Source organism: Narcine bancroftii, chromosome 13, assembly GCF_036971445.1.
Source record: "Narcine bancroftii isolate sNarBan1 chromosome 13, sNarBan1.hap1, whole genome shotgun sequence".
Lineage (NCBI taxonomy): Eukaryota > Metazoa > Chordata > Chondrichthyes > Torpediniformes > Narcinidae > Narcine > Narcine bancroftii.
The window spans coordinates 3,620,522-3,645,767 of NC_091481.1; the positions used below are offsets into that span (position 1 = coordinate 3,620,522).

The following is a 25,246-nucleotide window of genomic DNA, read 5'->3' on the forward strand; positions in this document are numbered from 1 at the left end:
GACATTGCCTTCACTCAAAGCTGCATCCTTTTCTGTCTGGTATGCAGAGATTCTATTTAGTAGAGAATATTAACATTAGAGGTTTAAGAGTGATGGCTAAAAAATGAATAGCTTTATACACGATGAGAAGATTGCACAAAATGGAATTACCTCTGTTTAAATCTTTGCCCTCTATTTTTAATCTCACCATGATGTGTGTTTGATAGGTATATTTGTCACACATACAACATGGCACAAAATATTTTTAAAAATGGAGCAAGTTGTTCAGTTTTTTTTAAACTACACTTCATTCACGGACTTTAGATCGAGGTAATTAAATTTCAAGCTTGCACTCAGTCACACAGAAGACACGTGTGTAACACGCTTTTACCTCAGAAACAATGATTTAGTGCCAGAAAAAAAATAATGGAATATTTGCTGCTTTATCTGGTGTTTATTTTGTTCCCAATTTTGCAGGACTTTTTACCCAGAGATATGTTTTTGCCCAGAGCAAGAGAGAAAAAAAACTGCAATTTATGGCAGTCCTTACACATGAAACTACCCATCTACACTTATGTAATTTAATACCTGCGGATGAACCTTGTTAGTGGCTGGCTTTAAAAATTAACCAGTCAGCGCGCCGTGTGGATTCCAGGCAGAAATACTAAATGCATTCCCTGAATGCAGACCAATATCTTGTGCGTACAAAGTCAGTGGTACACACCAGTGGTTGGATCAGCTGATCATCTCAAATATCCAATATGTTTGATTGTTATTTAATGTTTAGGGAAATGGAAAGAGTTAAGAAACAGATTTGAGTCCTTCACAATCGGTGTCTGATACAAGGATTGCTAAATGACACGTTTTTTCACATTTAATATTCTGTGAAGCCTTGACCCCTCTTTCGTCCTTATAGAATTACAAAGGTGTGGAACGGACAATCACTGTCAATACAGAATTTTTTTTTAAAAAATAAACTTTTTTTTTGCATGTAAATCCATGGAAACTAAGTGATTAACATGAGTGTCTTATTTGAAGAATAATTTTAATCTCTGAACATTTGATACATAAAATATATTACAATTTAATTCTAACACTAAATTATGAATTAATCTACACTGTAAAAATGTTCCAAACATTTACAAAGTCGCTGTGCTCCAAACAGCTAAGCCCTGTGTGAAGCACCAATATATTTTGACGATGTTATAAGGAACTGCAAACTTTTATCTGGCTGAGATTATTGAAATCTAGACGTTCAAAGAGATTTCTGTATAACCTAGGTTTTCAAATTGTAAAAAGATTTTGCAATAATACGTTTGGAATAATGATTTCTCTGCTTTATAGTTTTGTTGACTAAAAAGTATAATGTCATTGAATAAGAAATTATTCACTTCAATCACAGGGCTGCTTGGTGTTCTGGGCTGGGGGTGGGGTGTGGAATGTAAGTGCTGTCGTATAGAACAATCCACTTAAAAGTTTCACTTTAAAATCTAGAGCACCCTATATGTTGGGTCTAAAATCCATACCTTGACGGTAACCGCCGCCATCATCCCACCGGCTCCGACGCAATCCCGTGCATGCTCTGTAAGTTATCAGCGAAGTCTCAGTGATTTCCCCACGGGGCCCACCTGCCTGGTCCGACCACTGATGGCTCTGTACAGGCTTTAAACGGCCTGTTACAGGAGGAGACAGTGGTTTATTTTAAAATATCCAAATAAAATTGAAACATTTTACATGGTAATTTATTAAAATAATGTGATTTGCTTTTAACAGCATCCACTGGTCAGCGGTAAGTGCCAGATTTATTTATTTTTTGGGGGGGGGGAGGGTCATCTTACACAAAGGGTATCGCTCAAAACCACCAATTCAGGTGGAAATTCCAGGAGTCGTCCTACACAATGGCGTATATGGTAAAGAGAAACTTTATAAAATTACCCCCCCTCCCCAACATGTGGCAAATATTCACCCAAATGAGGCATTTCATCTTAATCTCTCCAACATAACTGACCTCGCCCCTGGAGCAGAAGGTCAAAGTATCCTATTAAATTGGTCTCGAAATATATATTATAAAACAGTGGCATGTTTGTAAACAATTCTATGCTGACTGACTACAAAAGTATATCCTTTAAAATCATCAACATTCGAGTTTAAACCCTTGGAATGCATTGTGGTAGAGTGCATTTCCCTTTTGTTTAAAAAAGCCCAAAGTAGAAACCCAAATGTATAATTTGTGTTGTACCAGTATCAGCAAACTTCTCAAGACATTAATTGTAATAAGCATCGCTGCAGAGATATTTCACACAGAACTCTGGGTTACAATTAACTGCACTGGTTAATTACAGACCGCTGTGTTCTCATTTCAACTTCACGATATTCAACCGGATTACATTTTTGGCTCCTGCGGACCAAAGTTTTTTTTAAAAAAAACCTCAGCAGGAAAATGCAGCAAAACTGCTTCTGGCCTCAATTCTAAATTGGTGCCAGGGGAGTTAAAATTCCACCTGGATCTCAAGGTGATTATACTCAGAAACCACCGTCTAAAATGCATAAATAGCAATGGCCAGACACAGCGGACAGAGAAAGCGTTCAGCTGGCAAGAAAGAGGATGATGGCCGATTGTCTGAAGTATGTCCAGTGCTTTCCAGTTAAGGCTTGTTCTCTCACTGGTGCACAGCCAAATTTCGGATCCCTGACAATATGGCTGTGGTTATCAATGAAATCGGACCTCAAGGATATCTTCTGACTTCCACGCAAATCTTTCTGATGGTTTGCGTCCGATCGAGTTATCGCTTTTGTGCCCACTGACGATTGATCTGCTTTGACCATGTCGCAGCATCCATCTATGTGTAAAAGTGTTCCTTCTGCAGTTGCATAACATCATTTCATTTTGATCAAATTATTTAATTGAGCAGCAAATTAAAAAAACGTTCATGTGGCCTGTATCGCAGCATCTCCCTTGGCTGGCAATTTATCAGCTGATTATCAATCAAAACAGACTGGGCCAGCATTCCATTTTATTTTTGTGTGAATAAATCTGGCCAAACTAGAAGGAACTGTGACAAATTAAGTCAGTTAGCGTACTGTGCATAGAAAGCGATTTTCACTCGTTCAATGTGATGACATAATTTGATAGCAGGCCCAAGTTTGAGCTCCATACATTCCTGGACGGTTGGCAGTGTCAGCAGTAATAATGCCTGGCCATCAATGTCCTGCGGGGAGACAAAAATAAATGTTCCAATTATTCACTGACTTCTGGATGACAGCGATACAGTTCCACGGCAGTTTCTGTACACAAGATGAACCTGATTCTCAACCTGGCTTATTTTCACATCGACATTCTGACTGATTGCTGTAACTTGAAATATAATTTTCATCTTGAACAGAATGTTAAAGAATATTCTACGTAGAAAATATAAAGATACATTTGACCAGCTGAGTCTCTCCTGTGTTGTGATTTTACTTCAACCACTGTGTCTGAAGACTTTGGTGTTTTGCACACGAGATGAGAATGGCAGCGATCATCACGGATCTGCACGCCCTGTTCTTGCTGCTGCCCTCAAGAAAGAGGTATCGGTGCCACAAGACTCGCATCACCAGGTTCAGGAACAGCTGCTCCCCCTCCACCATCAGACTCCTCAATGACAAACTCAATCAAGGGCTCACTTAAGGACTCCCATGATTTGTTATTGAATATTAATTTTCTGTATTTGCACAGTTTGTTCGCACTTCCTTCATGTTTACATTTCTTGTCACTCTGCTACCATTGGGAAAAAGGTCCAGGAGCCTAAAGACGGGCTCTCAGCGGCACAAGGACAGCTTCTTCCCCACTGCCACCAGATTCCTGAATGATCAGTGAACCAAAGACACTGCCTGATTTCGACTATTTATTTCTTTTATAGTAATGTTGTAAGATGGTTAAATTTATGGGGTCAAACACTACTTTTGAGCGGATGAAATTCACTCAGATGCATTTCGGCTGAATCTGCCTCACTGCTATCCATAGCTGTGTTTACATCTGCAAACGGTAGGTAGACCGAGCATTGTAATAACGTACAGTAATTTTAAGTTAACGAAGGACCCATTCAGAGGTACAGTAGGCCCTAGTGAAGTACTGTAATGTATATCAGCCCATCTCATCATACACAAGGAATGATGGAGTGATCTACCCTGTACCAGCTCAACCATGGGGAACTATAAGGTTAAGGAATTTCGGCCTAGCTGTGTTCTCACCCGTCACCGTTTACATCTCCGAATGGACAAAGTGTTATGTTCGGGCTTTTGTAATTTAACAGTTGTCACGGTATTAAGTTCCCATTCAGGTATACAGTAATTATAGTGAAGAAAATTCCAGATTTTTCAGCCAAAAAACAGGGGGTTGGCTTTTACATGAGAATGACTTTTACTCAAGTATATACGGTAATTCGAGCTTCCCAAAAGGGGTTATGTAGCCCTGAAGGACATGGCTCTTCAAGTTCACATCCAAGTGTGCCTAAATGTGATGGGAGTAAAAGCCATCACCACCTTTCCAGGCAATGAGCTCCGGTTTCTAAGTCTCAAAAAAAAATTCTCATCTCCTCACTAATCCTTCTGGCACTTTCCTTCAACCCATGTTTGACCTCTCTGCCAAGGGAAATACCTTGTTCTTATTTACCCTATCACAAGTGCACGTCTCAGTTAAATCTTTCCCATTCACTGGTCATCCTGTGAATACCTTGTTGGTATCTATTTGCACCTGTAGTCAGGATGACTGCTACTATTCTCAAATCACACACATTAGGGACTCAAACACACTGACAGACACAAGCGCATACACACATACCGCCACAAACACACCTGTGACTCAAGCACACCAACACACAGATTGGCACAAACACATTGGGAGACACACATACACATGCATTCACTGGCACAAACACACTCATATAATCACAAATAAACACTGCAAATGCAAACACTGACACACACACACACACACACACACACACACACACACACACACACACACACACACACACACACACACACACACACACACACACACACACACACACACCCATTGATGCAAACGTTAATACACAAACCACTCCATCCTTTCAGAATCAGGAGTGGTAAAGACAAACATGCTTCTTGTTTTCTTAAAGGCAGAGGAAATCATAGACGTGTCTTCTTACACTTTTAGCACGCTGGCTAATGCACACTTGGAGACACATCACTTAACAAGTGAGGTGAATGATTAGTTCATCTAATTGTGAAAAAAATTGCTTGTCCAAAATACTAGGTGACTAGACAGAAATGCTTTAAGCAAACAATGAAATGAAGACAGAAGTTATCATAATTTTTAAGGACCTAAAATAAAAAAATCATTCATGCTCCATTGCTCTGAATCATTGACGTGTAAACCCAGGTGAGGCTTCTTGGCTGTGTGATGTTGGGAGTCGATCACCTGTGAAGTAAAGAAAGTCGCTTCATGGGTTCACCATCAGTGTGATGCCTAATTCATCACAGATCAGTCTGCAGAACGGAGGGGGAGTGTGGGTGTTTCCCCCAAGTGTAATTACAACCAAACAGCTGATGGACATTTTTTGGACAACCTAGCCAAAGATAACATTCGAAGCTTGCTGTCATCAAAGTTCAAGTCTGTGTATTTACTCCAGCTTTCAAAATGGTCACGATCCAAAAATCTACGATGAACAGGACCTCCCACTCACTGAAGACAACAACGTGAGGCGCTGCCTCAAGAAAGCAGCCAACATCATAAAAGACCCCCATCGGCCTGGTCACCTTCAGGCAGAAGGTGCAGAAGCCTGAAGTCCAGCAGCTCCAAGTTCAAGGCTCTTGAGCCTTTCCTTAACTTTAAAAAAAACATCCTTCTGGACGATATCTTAAGAGTAAAGGTGCAATTTCATTACGTGGCATGTTTTTTGAAAAAAGAATCATAATTAGTTGGATTTGTTTCCCACCAAAAGCAGAAGAGGTAATGAGGTCTATGGAGTGCAGGGAATAATTTCTGGTTCGCTTTAGAAACATCACATTAAGTTCTAGACAAATCTTACTGGGACTCACGTAATGTACACCATTGGTCACAATCTAAGCTAAAGACAGGATTGCTGCCAGATGCAAATGCATTCCAATGTACTAATATTATTCAAAAGAAATGAGCCATAATAAACGATTCTTAGAAGTATTAATTTAATTTTTATCCGGTCAATCCCAAATAATGTAATTGTCTGCTGCATTCAAATAAAACAAGGAGACTAATTTATTGAACATCTGCAGTTCTTTTCTGCATCAATTTTCCCTATAGAATGTGGTTTACTGGAGCACTATTTAAACTCTCGCCTCAGGGCTATTAAGCTTCTACTAATTAGTGTTTTCAGGTCTGATAAGCTGCACGTTTTCCAAGATCTCTAAGGATTGTGGTAAAGATGCAGCCACACTCACCACCCATATTTAAACGGCCCTACGTACCCAAAATAGACAATGTCTACTTTATTTTCAATGTTTAGATCTTGGTGCGCAGAACCAGAGCCTTCTTGCCTATTTATTCAAGCCATGATTTTTGTTTCAATCAATTTTGAAATAGCATACATTTGGCAAAACAAGTGTTGATGAAGCGAAGATCTCTCTGTCATTTGAACCGATAGATATTGCCCTGCACAAACAAATTCTTCCCATTACTTTGCCAATTTAGTTCTAAAACAAGTTGTATCACGCAGAAGGCTCGCCAGTGGCAGTTTGAGGAGATTTGGTAGGTCATCAAAGACCCCTGCAAATTTCTCCAGGTGTACTGGTTGCATCGCTCTCTGGTCTGGAGGTGCTAATGCACAAGACAGGAACAAAACTACAGAGTTGTGAACTTGGCCAGCCACCGTCATCAATTGTCAGTCTATTGCGGTGTCTTAAGAAAGCAGCTTCTATCTTCAAGGACCCTCATAAACTCAGGCTATGCCCTCTTCACATTGCTACCATCGGGAAGGAGGTACAGGAGCCTGAAGATGAACACCCAACGGTGCAAGGACAGCTTCGTCCCCTCCGCCATCAGATTCCTGAATGCACAGTGAACCACAGATGTTGCCTCACTTTCTTTACTAAAAATGAAATTTATAGCAATAATTCTGCCACAAAACAACAAATCTTGTGACAGGTTCGTGACAATCAATTCTGATTCTTCTGAATCCTTGGGTACAAAATAAGCACAAAATTACGGTGGCACAGTTAGTGTAGCGGTTAGTGCTTCGCTGTTACAGCATCAGTGACCAGGATTCAAATCCGGTGCTGTCTGTAAGGAGTTTGCATGCTCTCTCTGAGTCTTCATGAATTTCCTCCCAATGTTCGAGACGTACTGGGGGTGTAATTGGGCTCGTGGGCCAGAAGGGCCTGTTGTCTAAATTGCTGCATGTCTAAATTTAAAATAAAAAGAACTAAAATTCAAGAGGCTACAATGGTAAATGAAGACCGTGGTGGATCTACAATCAGTCAGACACAAGAGGGATTATCAAATGGACATATTTTGTTCGCAGTGTGTGTGTGTGTGTGTGTGTGTGTGTGTGTGTGTGTGTGTGTGTGTGTGTGTGTGTGTGAATTAAATAAGCCAATGCCAGATGAAAGCAGAACTACACACGGGCTTGATTTCCAATTGAGAAGAGACAGCCATATATGCAAATGGGACTCTTCTGGGAGAATTTAAAAGAAAACAAAAATGCAGAAAGGGAAGAGTAAAAATTATATTTCTGGATAACAAGTTACATGCTCAGGCAAGATTTTCACCTTAAGGCTGCCCTCTTGGAACTGCTTCCCAATGAATGCAGGTCTCTAACAATGCAGCTTATGTTACACCTAGGAATAACAGCAGGTTCTAGACAAAATGTGAAAATTGATTGAGAAGGGTGTATAATTGGCAAGGAAATTTGTTAATAAAAACTAGTTCCATGATGAAATTAATTCAAGCAAGTTTATATAACTATTCAAATGAATCTATGATGAAACATAATTAACCACTGATTTTAATATCTTAATTATCAAGGAAGGAGAAATGGTCTTTGTATTGCTGCAAAATAAATGTGTTGTTTGTTCAGAATCAGAATTTATTGCCATGTTACAAAATTTGTTTCTTTGTGACATCACATTTGTATAAATCACCTTATAAAATGAATAAAAACACTACAAGAAAAAGGCAAAGTGAGGCAGTGTCTGTGGTTCATCGATCCTTCAGGAATCTGATGGCAGAGGGGAAGAAGCCACTGAATGCACCTCCTAGGGCTCCCAAACATCCTTCCCGATGGTTGCAGTAAGAAGAGGACATGGCCTGGGTGGTGGGGGTCCTTGAAGATAGAGGCTACTTTCTTAAGACATCACCTCTTGTAGACATCCTCGATGGAGTGAAGACTGATCCCCGTGATGTTGGAAGCCAAGTTAACAACCCTGTGGAGAATTTTTTCCTGTCCTGTGCATTGGCACCTCTGTACCAGACAGTGAGGCAACCAGACAGAATGCTCTCCCCGATTCACCTGTAGAATTTCCAAGAGTCTTCGGTGACAGACCCAATCTCCTCATAAAGAATAGCCGTTGGTGAGCCTTCTTCATGATTGATGATGACTCTAGGACAGATCCTCAGAGATGCTGACATCCAGAAATTTGAAGTTCTTGACCCTCTCCAGTGCTGAGCCCTTGAGGAGGACTGGTTCGTGTTCTCCTGATTTCTTCCTGAAGTCTGCAATCATCTCCTTGGTTTTGCTAACATTAAGCTAACTGCTTTAAACAATCGCCTTTTCAATTTAAAATACATGTTGCCATACACCATTGTGCACTACTATCCTGCAACTCAATCTTAAAATGGCAGTGTGTAAGTTCCTGGTGCACACTTTCTTTACTCGGCAAGGCAACAGAGATAGCAATTTCCATTTTGAATGTAATTGGCTCCCCCATAGAAATTGAGCCCAAATTTACTGGAGTTTCAATGGCTGTTCCAACCTAATTTTTCATCGACTCATTCGCACAAATACCAAAACTAGACTGTTTCAGGAAAAAAAGTTTTTAAAAATAGTCCTTCATCTATTTAAGGCCAAAGATCCTTGGAGTCAAAATCCATTGATCTCTCAAGGTTGCCATGCAGGTTGATAGGATAGTGAAGAAGGCCTATATTAGCGGGGCATTGATTTCAGGATTCCTGAGGGTGATGTTGGAGGTCTGGTGAGACCACACTTGAAATATTGTGTTCGGTTCTGCTCACCCTCATCACAGGGAGGATGTGGAAACTATGGAAAGGGTGCAGAGGAGATTTATCAGGATGGTGCCTGGATTGGAAAGTATGAGGCAAGGTTTATCAGAACTGGGGGTTTTCTCTGTGGAGCAAATAAGAATGAGAGGTGACTTTATAGAGGCCTATAAGATTAAGAGAGGCATAAGGTGGGCAGCCTGCACCTTTCTCCACCCCACGGGTGGGAGTAGCAAACACCAGAGGACATCTGTACAAAGTGGAAAGCTTAGGGGAGAGATCAGGGGTAAGGTTTTTTTTTAATCAACAGAGTGGTGGATGCCTGGAATGCATTGCTAAAGGTAGTGATGGAGGCTAGAACAATTGGGGCATTTAAGAGACTCTTAGACTGGTACATGGATGAAAGAGAAATAGTTATGAGGTTTAGTTCTTTTATTTGATCGGCACCGTGGGCCAAAAGGCCTGTACTGTGCTGAAATGCTCTGTATTCTTTAATCAGAGTGAGAGTTGGTCATACAGCTTATCGAGTGGAACATGAAAGTCTGCAGAAGCTGTGATTGTGGTAAAAGCAAAAAAAAATATATGCTGGAGAAACCTAGCAGATCTCGCAGCATCCATCGGAGGTAAAGATACATCACCGGCGTTATGGACCTTACCTTAAAGAAGGGCTCAGCCCTGAAACGTCGATGATGTAGCTTTACCTCCTACGGACGCTGCGAGACTGGCCAGGTTCCTCCAGCATTTCTGTGTTTTTACCACAGCCTCTCAATCAGCATTGACATTCAATGCCACAGTTGAAATTTGAGTCTTGAATATATTTATTGACAGCGCATCCATAGTCCATTGAGTTAGAACTTCAAAGATGCACAGCTTCTGGCTGAAGAAATTACTCCATCTAATCCTGAGACCATGGAGGGTACATCCAAAGGAAACAACTGTTCAGCATTTGTGTTGGATTCACTCAGCCACAAATGGGAACACTGACAAAACCAACCACTTAGTCCTTCTCTTACAAATAATGCCATTGTCAATAAATATGACGATTGCTTTTTTGTAGGCACGGACTTACATTTACGTTTTCTAAATTAGAGTAGAATTTCAAATGTGTCTTAATGCTCAAAAGAGACGAGCTAACTTTACGGCCTACTTAATGGTTCAATTGAGTTCTATTAGTGACAATTCCACACAAAAAAATTCCCCCAAAAAGGCAGTGCTTAAGGTTGCAGCAGGCTACTTTGATACCTTGCAACAGTCGGTGAAGACCCCAACCCATTACGTATCATGAAACACTCACAAAACTAAGTATGAACCGGAGTTTCAAAATTTATAGAACAATATTTATTTTTTAATATCTATATATCGATCTACCATGTGCTGCATCTGTATCATTTGTCTGTATGCATGTTATGTCTGGATGTGTGTTTGCACGTTTTTGCACCGAGGACCAGAGAAGGCTCCGTTCTCCATTTAGGATGGAACGGTTAGCACAGAGCTGTCACAGCGGCCACAACCAGTGTTCGAATCTGGTGCTGTCTGTGAGGACTTTGTACCTTCCCTCCATGCCTGTGTGGGTTTCCTGTGGGGGCTCCAATTTCCTCACACCCTTTAAAACCTACGGGGGTTGTAGGTTAACTGGGTGACACGGGCTCTTGGGACAAAAGGCCTATAACCACACTGAATGTCTAAACTTAAAAATATTAAAATTAACATTGCTTCGTCAGATCGTACTCGTAGAATCCGACGATAAATGAGCTTGATTAACAATTCAATCAGAAGTTGTGGCTGATTCCAGAGAATTTAAAAAAAAACAGTCCAAAGGATTGTAAACGGTGAACGCATCATCAGTGCGTGTGCGCTGAAAATTAAAATGGAGTTACCAGTAGAAGCACAGTCTGAATTTTGTATGTTATTCCAGTTAACTTATTGTGGTATGAATACCAAAGGAGGATATTTTTATGCAATTTTTCCATTATCTTGCTTCTAATTGTCATAATATTGTACCAGCAATTAGATTTTTTTCTTTGTTTCAGTAGGAATATTTTTTGATTTGGTCGCAGTGTTGTTTTGCAGATTACAAATTTCAATGATCCAAAATCAGATTCTCAGAAATCCTCATTTATCCAAATTATTTTCAAAGCTGAACTCACTGGGGCCTTCAGGCTCCTGGTGGCAGCAGTGAACCTTGGGCTCCGGGCACGAGCAGGACCCTCGGTGGGGAGGTATCAGTGATTGGTGGTGGCCAGCATTTTTTTTTTGGTGAGGATTAAACATTATTTTAATGCTTAAAAAGCCTTCCCTTGTTGTATAAACACTATTTACAAGTGATTTGCTGCTTCTACTGGGCTGTTTTGAAAGATGACCAGTTCTCCAAAAAAAGTTTATCTGCAATAAACCCGGTCCTGACCATTTCAGATAATCGGCCTTCTTCGTTATACTTACGGGAGGACTACGGATTGATAAATAATGCACTAAAAGATCCATGTTATCTGATTTTTGTCACTTTATTCACAACATAAGATGCTCTGACCTCAACAATAATGATATAAGAATGGATTATAACCAAAAAAAATGTTGGCTGCCAGGTCACATCAATGAACCTTTTACAATCTAAATCTCTCTTCCTGTGCGCTATAAAATGTGAGGCTCATGAAGTTGAACAACATGTTGTGTTTGGTACATGCAGTAACAGAACTAAAAGGCAAGTTGGCCATCATATACCATAGATTAGATTGCTTGCCTTTCCCCTCTGGGGACAGGTAAAGGGGGCAGATCAGATTCTCCCTGCTAAGCACATCACCACCGCAATCAAACTGCAGCAAACAAAACGGCAAAGTATCCCCACACCTCACTGACAGCAAATCAGAAAGAAAAACTCTCCCTTTTGAATCATTTTTTTAAAATGACAACATAAGCTCCCCCACTAACATTGCAGATGAGATTTCTTTTTCACCGCTCAAAGAGAATCTGGAACAAGTTAACATGTACGAGAAAATAAAATTATCCAACCCTCACAATTTGGAATTTTAAAGGCATCCTTTTGTAAAATTACCTGCTCTTGAAATATTTTTGCCAGAGGTGCACAGTCAGTGGATTTAATAAATCTGACGACTTCAGTCACGGACCATTCCAAGGGATTACTCTCCAGAATGAGCTTATCCTCTTCATTCTGTCTAATTTCCTACATAGATATAAAAACCAAGTCAATTGCTTATTACACTACAATAGAAAATACATTTTTGAAAGATGATATTTGGATGAATTTTCTTGAAATATGCAGGATTTATTAATTCCTTTATTAATAGTCTGTATTTGCCATTCAGAAATCTAAAATTACCAGCAATAAAAATGTGCACCCACATGACTCATAGTTTCTCCTTTCAATGATTCAAAGCTTCTAAAGATGCAGAGTTCTATCACGTTGTGTTTTCTTTTCAAACAAACAAACAAACAAAAAAAATACCCCTCTACACTAATCTGTTCACCCACATCAGCCTTTTTCCTTTAAGTGCCTTTTGAAATGACTCTGAAGAGTACAGATTGCATCTGACTGTACCACCTCCTCTGCAAGGAAGTTCCAGGTATCAACCACTCTCTGCATGAAAAAAAAACTTTCATGTCAAATCTTCCATAAAACACCTTCTTCTCACTTTAAACCCACCTTGTTTTTGATACCCCAGCCAAGGGAAAGAGATGCTGCTTTAATAAAAAGAATGGGAGGGGCACATGGATAGGATGGGTTTAGAGCAGTGGTTCTCAATCTTACTCTTTCCACTCACTTCCCACTTGAAGTGATCCCTGAGCCATCGGTGCTCGGTGATTAGTAAGGGATTGCTTAAGGTGGGATGTGAGTGGGAAGGGAAGGTTGAGAATCACTGCTCTAGACCCAATTGTTCTGGAAATATTTTGCTTGAGAAAAATTGCCATTGGCCCATTTCCTTTGGAGTTCTGAAACCGTACACATAACAAGTCAATTAGGGACGATTAAAACAGTGGTTTTCAAACTTTCTTTCTATCCACCTAAAGTCATCCCTTATGGCATAGGGATTACTTAAAATGGAATGTGAATGGAAAGAAAAAGTTTGAAAACGAATGCTTTAGAGGGATGTGGGCCAATCACAGGCAGGTGCGACTAGTGTGGAGGATATTTTGGTTGCCGTGGCAAATGGGAAGGAGATGCAAGAGGATCAGAGCCAGCGCCTTCAAGCTAAGAAACAGTTTCTTCCCATGGACGCCTGAATGAAGTGCATGTACAAACCCTCTGAAACTCTACTATGCATTAAACTATTTTTATTTTCATATATGCAAATAAATACTGCACATGTATCGATTGTCCTTATGTAAATTATGCCTGGATACGTGATTGCACATTTTTTGCACTGAGGACTGGAGAATGCTGTTTTGTCAGGTTGGTTATTAATTTGAAGTTGGGCAGAAGTACGACTATCTACCAATCTATGCCTCTCATAATGCTGTAAGCTTGATGAAAGTCTATCTCTTTACCACCTTGTCTACCCTTGTTGCCATTTTCAGGGAATTCATCATTAACATAGATAACAAATCCCAAGGAACCCGGCACTGGTCTTTGTGGTACGCCACTGGTCACACAGTTCCAATCAGAGAAGCATCCCTCTTCCTCCTATCACCCAGCCAATTTTGGATCCAATTAGCCAGTTTGCCTTGGATCCCATGTGCCTTAAACATCCGGACCAACCTACCATACTTGTGAAATGCCTTATTCAAGTCTACATAGACAGTGACTACCATCGGTCTTCACCAATCTAACTAGTCACTGCTGCCTTTCCAAATGTATACAAATCCTGTTCCCTTTGGATTTTCTCCAATCATTTCTCTACTGCTGACACAAGGGTCACTAGCCTTTAGATATGTTTCATCACTGCTACCCTTCCTGAATAAAAGAACAATATTAGCTCTCCTCCAGTCACCATGGTCCTCACGTGTTGTCTCCTTCCCCCACCCCAATCTCACCTTCAATGTCCTTTGAAATCCAAAGTTCCCTAATCTTTGCCTGTAACCCTCAATGGAAGGCGCTGGTCCTGAACTCAATGGTTAGTGACAATGACATCACCAGCTACCCGGGTTCGAACCCGGCATTATCCGTAAGGAGTTGCACGTTCTACCTGTGGTCTACATGGGTTTCCGCCGGGTGCTCCGGTTTCTCCACCTTCGATAAAACGTATGGGGTTGTTAGTTAATTGGTGTAATTGGGCGGCACAGGTTTCAAGAGCCAGAATGGGCTTCCATTAGGCAGTATAGTTGAAGTTTAATTTTAAAAGATTCTAATTAGGAAATGAAAAGTACTGCCCTCAATGAGCGGTGGAAGCAGTTTCATAAGTTATTTTCAAATAAAATAAAATAAAATGCATCAGGTATTTGAGGGGGAAGCAATGTAGATACCAGGGAAAGGGATGACGGAATTGTTCTGGACTCGATAGGCAGGGATCTAATAAATGGGATCCCTTCTTTCGGTGCTGTAAATAATCCCATGATTCTTCCTGGAGATTTCTGCTGAAAAGCGAGTGTGTGAATGAACCTCCAGTTAGAGCAAAGTGCAGCTCATCTGTCATTCGCCTTTTCCCCCAAGTAAAATAGACTACTGACATTCACCATCCAGGGTCACATGCGATGGCCAAATTAATGAGCTAATTGAAGGCTGATGGTGTCTGAGGAACTATACGCATGATGAGTTAATGCCTTAGGAGGAGAAGGGGCTAATTTAAAATAATAACGTGGCACTGCGTTCAACATTTTCAGGACAGCCATATTTGTATGTAATCTGTTATAAAATGAACAAACTAAGCAATAAAGCTTTGTACATTAACATAGCAAAACCAAATTACCAATTTTAATTAGCAATAATTTAATTTCTCTTTCTCTTGTTTGCATAATAGCCACATAATGAAAGAATATTTATATTTGATTTTGAAGAAATGTCATTTTCATTTAAGATCATTTTAATAGTAAACTTTTTTCTCAGTTGGCATAATACTTCACTAAATCCTAATAGGTAAGACTAGTGATGGTTGATCATTCCTTTGCCGCTCCAGGAGGAGAAATAAACACCACACGATGATCTGGCAAAAACACTAAAAGTTCACAGAAGCGAGGGGCTCTGCGGTTGAAAGGCGCACGCAGGCGGGCGAGCCGTTGGTGACGAACCCACACAGGCCAACAGCTGCCGGTGACTTGAGGTGAAAGGGCTCAGACCAGGCCGTGGGCTCCGACCAGGCCGCGGGCTTCTGGTGACTAGGTCATGAGAACCAGGTATTGAAGAGGGTGCTGAGGCCCAGGGTGGCTCCCGAAGGCTTCCTCATCGTGTCAGAGGTTTGGACATGGAGCTCGGGTTGCCAACGGCTTGAACTGGACTGGAGTCTTGCGCAGCTGCAGGAGCGCTGGAGACAAATCTTTCCTTCCCTTTCTCTGACTGTGAGGGCAATGCTAATGGAGAATCTTTGTATGCCTTATGGCAGATTAAAGGCAATTTTGTGAAATATGACATTTCTGTTTTATTATATGAAAATAAATACAGTAAAAACCCTGGTATCTGGCACCTATGGGGACTGGTCGATGCCGGATAAGTTGCTTGAGATTGCGTGTTGTGTGATTGGCAAACTAACAGTGAGGCATGCCATTTTTAAACTTCCGTATTTTTTACCTTATTAATTTTCTGCCATTTTATTTTTTTGCCGGTTTCTTGGATTCCGATAACAGGGGTTTTACTGTGGTATCTAATTCTAATTGTTAATGCAGCGAAAAAGGAACAAAGACCTTGTATCTCCTTCAAGAGACACAATTAGACAAAACTGCAAACACATATCAACAGCACAGCCATGAACTGGGAAGGTGCAATATCCCTATTGAATTTTACCTCTGGATATATCACAAAGGGAAAGGTTTAACCAGCCGAGCAAGGGGACTGCAAATGGATTGACAAGATACTTGGCACCCCTGACTAATTTTAAAATTTACTGCCAAAAGCAATATTCATTTGGCAGTGAAATAACTACACCCATAAACAGCATTCATCAACTACTTTTATGTTGTACAAACAAGTTATCACACCCCAATGTGATCTGATCAATCCATTCTCAACAGGGGGGGGGATGTGGACACATGTTGAAATGATTATCATTTTTTTTTTAAACGTAGCTGGGAGTAGAGAAGTACGGAAGAAACCAACTAAACTTGACTGCTTCACAGGGATCATAAACTTTGAGCAGAGACCTATGGGGGCCATAGCCCAGAAAATGTTAAGAAACAGCTTCTTCCCATGGGCAGTGAGACTGATGAACTGTTCATCAGAACCCTCCATGATTCAACGATTTATTTAACAATAATATTTATTTTTAATAGTTCAATATAATTACTGCACTTATGTATCGTTTGTCTGAATGTTTGTGTGTTACATCTGTATGTGTCTGTTTGCAGTGTGTTGCACTGAGCACCAGAGAACATGGTTTTGTCAGGTTGTACTTGTACAATCAGATGACAAACGTGAAGCAGAATGGCTGACCTAATCGACTTTCCAACCAATGAAGTGGTGAAGCTGAAAAAAAAATTCAACTGCACTGAACTGGACGCAAATTGTAGCTGGCCACAGTTCACTGAGCAAGGGGTTCACATTACCTTTGGTGCCGAGCATTTGAGAGAATCATATTTGTCATCCTCGGATAGCGATAATGTTCGCGACCTTCTCTTTCGCCTTGTGCTGTCCACGATGTAAGGCCGAGGTTGTTCTGAAGCAGATCTCAGCTGTTCCAATCGCTTGGGTTTGACGTCGGGCAGCTCTGAGGACGTGTCGGTTTGATCATCTCGAGGCTCTGAGCTTGTTCCATCACTGCCAGTTTCATCATCCATCAAGTCATTGTTGTCTTCCTTATCTTCTCCGTTTTCCTGCAGTTTATTTGGAAGAAATACAAATTATTACGAAATAAGCCCAGTCACTGGTGAGCCTGCCAAGGATAAAGTCAGCCATTAGAAAATCAGAAGATTCAAGATTTAAAATTCTTTTCTTGTCATGTAAAAAGATGATGTAATATTACACAATATTTCCTTTAGTTTCTCATAAGGCAGACAAAGATTCACCATCAGCAGAAATTGCCCAGTGCTCCTTGCAGTCAGAAAAGAGAAGCAAAAGAGGGTCCTCTCCCAGTCATTGAGTGTACGTGGATTCACCTCCAGAGCTCCCACAGCCACATAGCCAACCCAACTTCCAGCTGCACACCTCTGACACGATCAGGTAACCTCCAACACCATCTTGCATCCAGGTTCCGATACCCCCCCGCCACAGTAGCCCACTCCCTGCATGGGTTCCTCGCCTTGAGTCACCCACAGCCCGCCACCTGTGTGTTCTTCAGCCGCAGAGCTCCTCAGAGTCCCATGGGTCTTTTCCTCTGCATCTCCTTTGCAAAGAAGGGTGGGGGGAGGGAATGTGTGGGTGTTCTTCCCACTTTCTGGTGCCCTGCGCCAGTCCTCTGCTTTCCCTGGAGTCTGCCACCCCTCATGCACGCTATGTGACAGGCATTGGGGTCCCAGACCCCATGGTCGTTGCTCCTTCCACAGGCCGATTGAGGTCTGTTCAGAGCAATCAATGGTTAGTCGGTAGAGCCCTACGGAGGAACAGTGCGTCTCCTCTCCCCACTCTCTGTGGGACTGTACCAGCGGCAGTGCCATCATTTTTCTTTAAACCAGTGGTTCTCACCCTTTTTCTTTCCATTCAACATTGTAAAGGTTAAAACCTTGTTTCTTAGTTAATATTATGTTTATCTCTAAGGAAAAGTATTGTTTGTAGTGTTGCCATAGTGACTATAACATACATGTTGAAATATCTGCACAGATTAAGTGTTTGCCCATGAAGGAGATATAAGCTCGGGAGAATTCTCTTTGAGTTCATCTTATTTGTTCTTGTACCTCTCTTTAAAGTTGAATGTCGTTATGTCTTTAAATACATTAAATGTTTTGTTTCTTCATCATTATTAAAATCTTAATGTGAAGTTGTGCAAAATATTTTCTATTTATCAATGAATTAAGCTACAACTACAAAGTTTAGTTTATTGGATTAATAAGATGGAATTTGGAATATCGTGTCCACGTTTCCTTGAAGATGACATGTTTTGAAATTAGGAAATACTAGAACTGGGAAAATGTTGTCTACACACACCACTTGAAGTATTCCCTATTCCATAGGTGCTCTGTGATTAGTAGGGGATTGCTTAAGATGGGATGTGAGTGAAACAAAAAAGGTTGAGAACCACGGATTTAAACTTAATTTAAAGCAACACAAAATCTAGACTAGTTTTGGGGTTTTTCCTCAAGTCAAGTTGCTTTAATTCTACCTTATTCGGTGCCTTGTTAACACCCCTTCACTTCCACCTGTTGAACTTCTCAATGCAAATAGTGGAGGCCAGAAGTAAAGAAAATCTCAGCAGGTCAGGCAGTAAAAGACTAATAGTTAACCTTTCGGGTTAAAGAGAGAAGTGGTGAAGCTGCTTCCTGACCTGCTCAGATTTTTCAGCATTTTAAACTTCTATTCCAACGTTAGCGTGACGCTAAAACAGCACTAATGACCCGGGTTCAAGTCTGTAAGAAGTTTCTACGTTCTCTACACCTCTGCGTCGGTTTCCTCCAACCCTTCAAAACATATGGGGGATGGAGGTTAATTGGGCCTGTTACTGTGCTGCATGCCTAAATTTAAGACTACAAAATATTGATTTGGCTTCCGTTGGACTCCCCTACTCCATGGCACAGTGTTCAAAACCCAAATTCCCCTGATTTATATGGTTTTAAGGGATGTCTCTGTGGATTTATTTTCAAATTAGTATTATTCTGCACAAGTATAAATGAGAGGTGGTGCCTCAAGAACACAGCCTCTGTCCTCAGGGCCCCCACCACCCAGTCCAAGCCCTCTCACTCTGCTACCATCGGGGAAAAGGAGCCTGAAGACAAGCACTCAACATTACAAAAACAACTTCTTCCCCTCCGCCACCAGATTTCTCGACGGACAATGACCCACTTCACTTTCTCTTCTTTTAAAAAAATGTAATTTGTAGGAATTTTTACACCTGCAATGTCGCTGGGAAAACAACACATGTTCGTGATAATAAATTCTAATTCTGAATCTGAAACTACTGCCGATTATCGAACGTGACACATACCGATGGCAGCCCCTGTAAATAAAATGCCTCGTACCTGTGGAGCTGAGTCCACTGAAGTAGACGAGCGCTTTTTCTTCTGGACAAAACAGGACCTGCGTTTTTTCCTTCGCCTTGCAGGCTTTTTATTGTTGCTCTCCATGCTGCTGTATCCAACAGGAGGCCTGACGATTTTCTTCTTCTTTCCATAGTAATAAGCTGGCACAAAGGGGGGGATGGAGATCTCACTATTAATCACCAAATAGCTTGTTCCTTCAAGGATGGGTAACCTTGAAGTGGAGATTTAAGTTTCCTTCAATTTACATTACAACAAAAAACAAATTTGTGAACTTTAACAGGTGGCACCTCAAGAAAGCAGCCGCTATCCTCAAGGACCCGCACCAGCAGGAAGGAGGTACAGGAGCCTGAAGATGAACACCCAATGGTACAAAAACAACATCTTCCCCTCCACCATCAGATTCTGAACGGACAATGACCCACAGACACCACCTCACTTTCTCTAATTTTTTGGATTTTATTTATCTATCCATTTTTAAATCTTGCATTTATGGAATTGTAATTTATAGCAAGTTTTGCACCTTATTCTGCACAAGACCGCTGCCGCAAAACAACAAAATTCATGACAAGTGTTTGTGACAATGAACCTGACTCTGAAGACAGTGGTCTCTGCGAATATAAATCATATATCGACAAGATTAAAATGCCAGAATTCTAAAAATGGCATGGCAAGAATTGTTTACACAGCGTCCTGAGGTTTGCATGGAACTTTGTATGATCGATAGATTCACAATAGGGTTACCTAGCCGTGTTCTTGGGCAAGGATGAGGCCAAAGATCAAAGGAATCTGATAGCAGCTTGCTGCTCATTCCAAAGTGAATTTTTAAAAAACCGGCAGATGCTGAAAATCTGAACCAAAATGCTGGAAACACTCAGCAGTTCAGAGAGCATCAGTGGAGAGGGAACAGGGCTAGCTTCTCTTTCCACAGATGCTGCTTGGCCTGCTGAGTATTCCCAGCATTTTCTAGTTTTACCCATGTACTAAATCCACTTAAATATAATACCTAGCTCTGAGATTCATCTCTACTTACTATATTTTGTTTTTGTGTGAACAGAGCAATTTTCAGGGCACTTGTCAGTAACCATAAGTGGCCCAAACAAATTGGGGCAGCATTCTAACTTCATGCATGTCCTTCTGCAGAAATCAGCAACTCGATCTGCGGTTCTCACGATCTTCATAATTGCTCGGTATGTTTTTCCTTTGTACCTGAAAAGAAAGATCATCCACTTGAAAAAAATGTACACATTTAACCAAGTCTGAAGGTGCTGAGATTTCAATTTAATGCCCAAAAGTGCTGGAGAAACTCTGCAGGTCACACAGAGTTCTTTCTGCAGCAAGATAAAGATACATAAATAACGAACGCTTCGTCCTGAGCCCTTTGTCAAGGTATGATCAGAAAGCAGGCAGGTGTCTAAACAAAGGTGGGGGAGGAGGGCCACAGTCTCACAGGTAGATAAGGGTGGGAGGGCGGAAGAGAAAAACACTTGCAGTGATAGGGGGAGTGGGATACCTCTCTGAATGAGGAGGGAAGGGAGGGGTTGGGGAGCCGGAGGAAAGGAGACAGAGGGATGGGGGAGAGAGAGAGAGAGAGAGAGAGAGAGAGAGAGAGAGAGAAAACCGGAGGAGTGTAACAGAAATCGGAGAACTCAATGTTCATGCCATCTGGTTGAAGAGTGCCCAGATGGAAATATTATGTGTTGTTCCTCCAATTTACAAGTAGCCTTGGTTTGGCAGACACATTTAAATAAGTTTGGAAAGAGTCAATAAATTTCCTGCAAGTTAATAAACCTCTAGCCTCAGGAAATGCTCGATGTCCAGGTTCAGAGTTTGCACTCCTAATAGATAGTTATGTCCAAGATTCAAGATTCCTTTATTGTCAGAACATGTAATAGTGTACAAAATGCTATGTGTCCGATCTCCACTCTTCCCAGGTCCACACCAGCCTTCTATTGGACTTACAGCTAACTGGACACAAGTGCTTTGGTTGGAGAGGATTGCTCTGGTGGTCCAATATTCAGACTTGAACTTGGAGATCTGGTAGCAATAAAAGCTGGTGAGATATCATGCACAACCCTCCGTGACCTACTGCCCCATGTTTGTAAGTTAACCAAATACCAGGGTGGGGGGGTGGTGGGAGAAGGATGGAGAGGGATAATTTTAGATTGATGAGATATTTATGGGAAGCACACAAACTAGATACAGTTAACAGGACTGCATACTGCCGGGAAAGTGAAACCTCAGCTTTCCTCACTGTTAGAAGTGACCGAGTGTAGAATTCATTTAGATTCTGTTGGTAATACCAAAAATGAGGTGTTGTAATGAGCAATTTTAGCTCAGTATGAATCAGCTTCCAAGGCAGGCTTGCATGAGAATCAGAAAGGCAGAACCATTACTGGTATACACCTTCCTTTCAACACTGCCTAGTGTGTCTCCTGACGCACGGGATACCACCTTACCCACTGCCCCATGGGAAAATGTCCGCAGAGTTGTTCTGTCTGAAAGATTGCACTGACACAAATGAACCTTTGCAGTGAATATTAATCAGCTTATGTGAACCAGCTTAGAGCACTTATACTTGAAGCCTCACAGTCAAAGAATCTCCATCCTCAGTTTTCGGCTTTTGCTGGATAATTAATTATAAAAAGTTTTGCGCTTCTGAAAAGGCAATGATTATAAAACTAAGAATTGTTCTTCTTTCGAACAATTTCATGGCAAAGCTTTTGTGAAACCAGGCCAATTATTTTTGTCCAAAATAATAATTATTTAATATTAATAATAAAATAACGATTTTAGTCCAAAAATAATTGCCATCGAAGAACCCTGCTTATATTTTCCCAGTGAAATATCATTTCTGTATGTTATTTCTAGATAAAGACTATTTCTATTCACAGTTGTTTAAGAAACAGATCAAGATGTCACTTGTAATATCAAGTCATATTTCTCTATTTGAGGACAACATTTTGAACTCCAAAGGATCAAAATACTTGGGTAATTGTTGATTTAGTGTAAGCTGATAAAAGTCTTCAATAGTGTTACCTTATCTGTGGTCTTGAATTAGCTGATATGCAAATGTTATTCAAATAATGTACACAAGTGAGAATAAAACAATGCGTCACTGATAGATTTTGTCACTCATTTGATCAAAGGTTAAAAATTTGTTACCATGCGAATAATATACATCAGGAACACAGATCTTTATCGGTGAACAGCATACTTTTGACTGATAAAAGTATTGAAATTAAAAGGGGAAAATTATTAAATTCAAAGCAGAAAGCAAAAATTGGCAATTGAATCACTACTAATGTGTCACTTGGAAAGAAATGATCATTTTAGCTTGATTCTAGGCAGCAGCATTAAAAAGATCCTTAAAGATGGAAAAATTGTTCACTTCTATTGTAATGGTCACGGCCACAATTAACACGCACCCAAGTAAAGATCTGGACCCACTGCAATTCACCTATCGTCACAATCGCTCCACAGCTGATGCAACATTGCTGGCTCTCCACTCAGTTGTGGATCACCTCGTAAATAGCTGCTCTTCGTCGACTCCAGCTCGGCCTTCAGCACCATTTTTCCCTCAGTGCTGGTTGAGAAGCTACAAACTCTAGGCCTCTGTATCTCCCTCTGCAACTGGACCCTTGACTTTCTCATCGGAAGACCACAGTCAGTACGAATTGGAAACAACGTCGTCTCCTCACTGATCATCAACACAGGTGCACCCCAAGGATGCGTACTTAGCCCACTGCTCTACTCATTATACACCCATGATTGTGGGGCCAGGCACAATTCCAAAGCCATCTACAAGTTTGTTGATGACACCACAGTTGTCGACAGAATCACAAACAGCCGTGAGGAGGGAGAGAGATCAGCTCATTGAATGGTGTAATGACAACAACCTTGCACTCAACATCAGGAAAACCAAGGAGATGATTGTGGACTTCAGGTGGAAGTCAGGGGATCACGACCCAGTCCTCAGTAGTGGAGAGAGTTAAGAACTACAAATTCCTGGCTGTCAGCATCTCCAAGGACCTGTCCTGGAGCCTCCACATTGATGCAATCACAAAGAAGGTTCGCCAGCGGCTCTATTTTATGAGCTATCTGAGGAGATTCAGTATGTCACCGAAGACTCTCGTAAACTTGAACAGGCGTACCATGGAGAGCATTCTGGCTGGTTGCATCACTGCCTGGTACAGAGGCGCCAACTCTCAGGACAAGAATAAACTCCAAAGGGTTGTGAACTCAGCCTGCGGCATCACAGGCACCAGACTTCACTCCGTCGAGGATATCCAGATGAGGCGATGTCTTAAGAAAGCAGCCTCTACCCTCAAAGACCCCCACCACCCAGGCCATGCCCTCTTCACTCTGCTACCATCGGGGAAAAGGTCCAGGAGCCTGAAGACTAGCACTCAGCGGCACAAGGACAACTTCATCCCTGCTGCCATCAGATTCCTGAATGATCAATGAACCAAAGACACGGCCTCACTTTCATGCTCATCCGCTACAATTGTTATCATTATTTTAATAGTAAGGTCATAAGATGGTCATAATATGAATGTTTACACTGTGATACTGCTGCAAAACAACGAATTTCATGACTTGTTCATGACAATAAATCCTGATTCTGATTCATTATACAGTATGTACTAAAATTTGACATTGAGGGTGTAAAATGATGATTGGCTGGTCAAAAAGAGGTTTTTTTTAGGGGATGAGGGGAGGTGGGGGCCTTACAAAGCAGAATAATTTGGAGTTGCAGAGAGCTTGACAAAGTACATTCAGACAGTGAAGCCCATGCAGTTTATGCAGCCATGAATGAAGGAAAAAAAAAGGACAGATTGCAGATTTGAAAAGAGAGAAAAATGTGGGGATGGAGGGTGTTTCAAGATACATTTGGAATGGTCCAAAATGAACATTTAAGGCAGGTGAAACAAAGAACGGTGAAGAGGTCATCAGAAGAAATTCTGAAGCTTAGACCCTTAACAAATGAAGACACAGTCAGCAGTGGTTGTATGTTGGAGAACGTGGGTTTTAATGTGCCAATAGTCAGAATGAAATGTTGTCGAATGGTTGATACAAAGCAAGATGAGAATTTTCTTCTAACAGCGAGGCTTTATATGACTGGTTATATGCCAAGTTAATTTAGAGGGTCGAGGTGTGAACAAAGTTGAAGGATGGTATCTAATTTGATTCAATGCACATGCCGAATACATTGCAATAAACCAGTTTATCACTATTAAACTGACCAGAATGCCACCATGTCATTGAGATGTCCAGAAATAAAGTTTTCCAAAATGCAGTGCCTTAGTGTTATTGCAACTTCCACTGCTCATTGCCTCTTCCGAATACGTTTGCCAGCATTGACAAGCATTTCAATATAAATGTGGGAAAACGTGAAATATAAATTTAGTTGATTTCAGCTGAAGTTGTTGATGGGGTTTAAAAGGATTGCTGTTTGGCCTCCTCGAGCTTATAACCCGTTTAGTGCAGAGTGTTTCAAACAGCTGCAGCCATCAGTGGGCAAGGACCATGCACGTCTTGTCGAAGGGAGGTCTGGTCAAGAGTTGTCAGAGGCTGAGGTGAGGGGGGCAGTGGCAAAAGGCCAACCATGATGTTTCCCTACACTAATCCAATTTGCCTGCATTACATAAGAACATATGAAATAGGAGCAGGAGTCGGCCATCCTGCCCATCGAGCCTGCTCCACCATTCAATGAGATCTTGGCTGATCCGATGATCGGCTCATCCCCACCTACCTGCCTTTTCCCCATATCCCTTAATTCCCCTGCTATGTAAAAAATCTATCCGACTTTGTCTAAAACTTATTTAC

At 41.2% G+C, this 25,246-nt stretch overlaps 1 protein-coding gene across 4 annotated transcripts in view; it reads right to left on the bottom strand.

Moving 5' to 3' along the window:
• Positions 1-1,007: 1,007 nt before the first annotated feature.
• The window catches only part of sfmbt2 (Scm like with four mbt domains 2), a 150,189-nt gene continuing 125,950 nt past the window's right edge, over positions 1,008-25,246 (bottom strand). For all 4 annotated transcript variants that reach the window (XM_069909548.1, XM_069909549.1, XM_069909551.1 and 1 more), the window contains 5 exons: positions 20,451-20,626; positions 19,400-19,560; positions 16,838-17,104; positions 12,243-12,371; positions 1,008-3,188 (listed from right to left, as the gene is read on the bottom strand). In XM_069909548.1, coding sequence (XP_069765649.1) covers positions 3,048-3,188; positions 12,243-12,371; positions 16,838-17,104; positions 19,400-19,560; positions 20,451-20,626 — 874 coding nt within the window. In that variant the 3' untranslated portion in view covers positions 1,008-3,047. The remainder of the gene's footprint in view (positions 3,189-12,242; positions 12,372-16,837; positions 17,105-19,399; positions 19,561-20,450; positions 20,627-25,246) is intronic.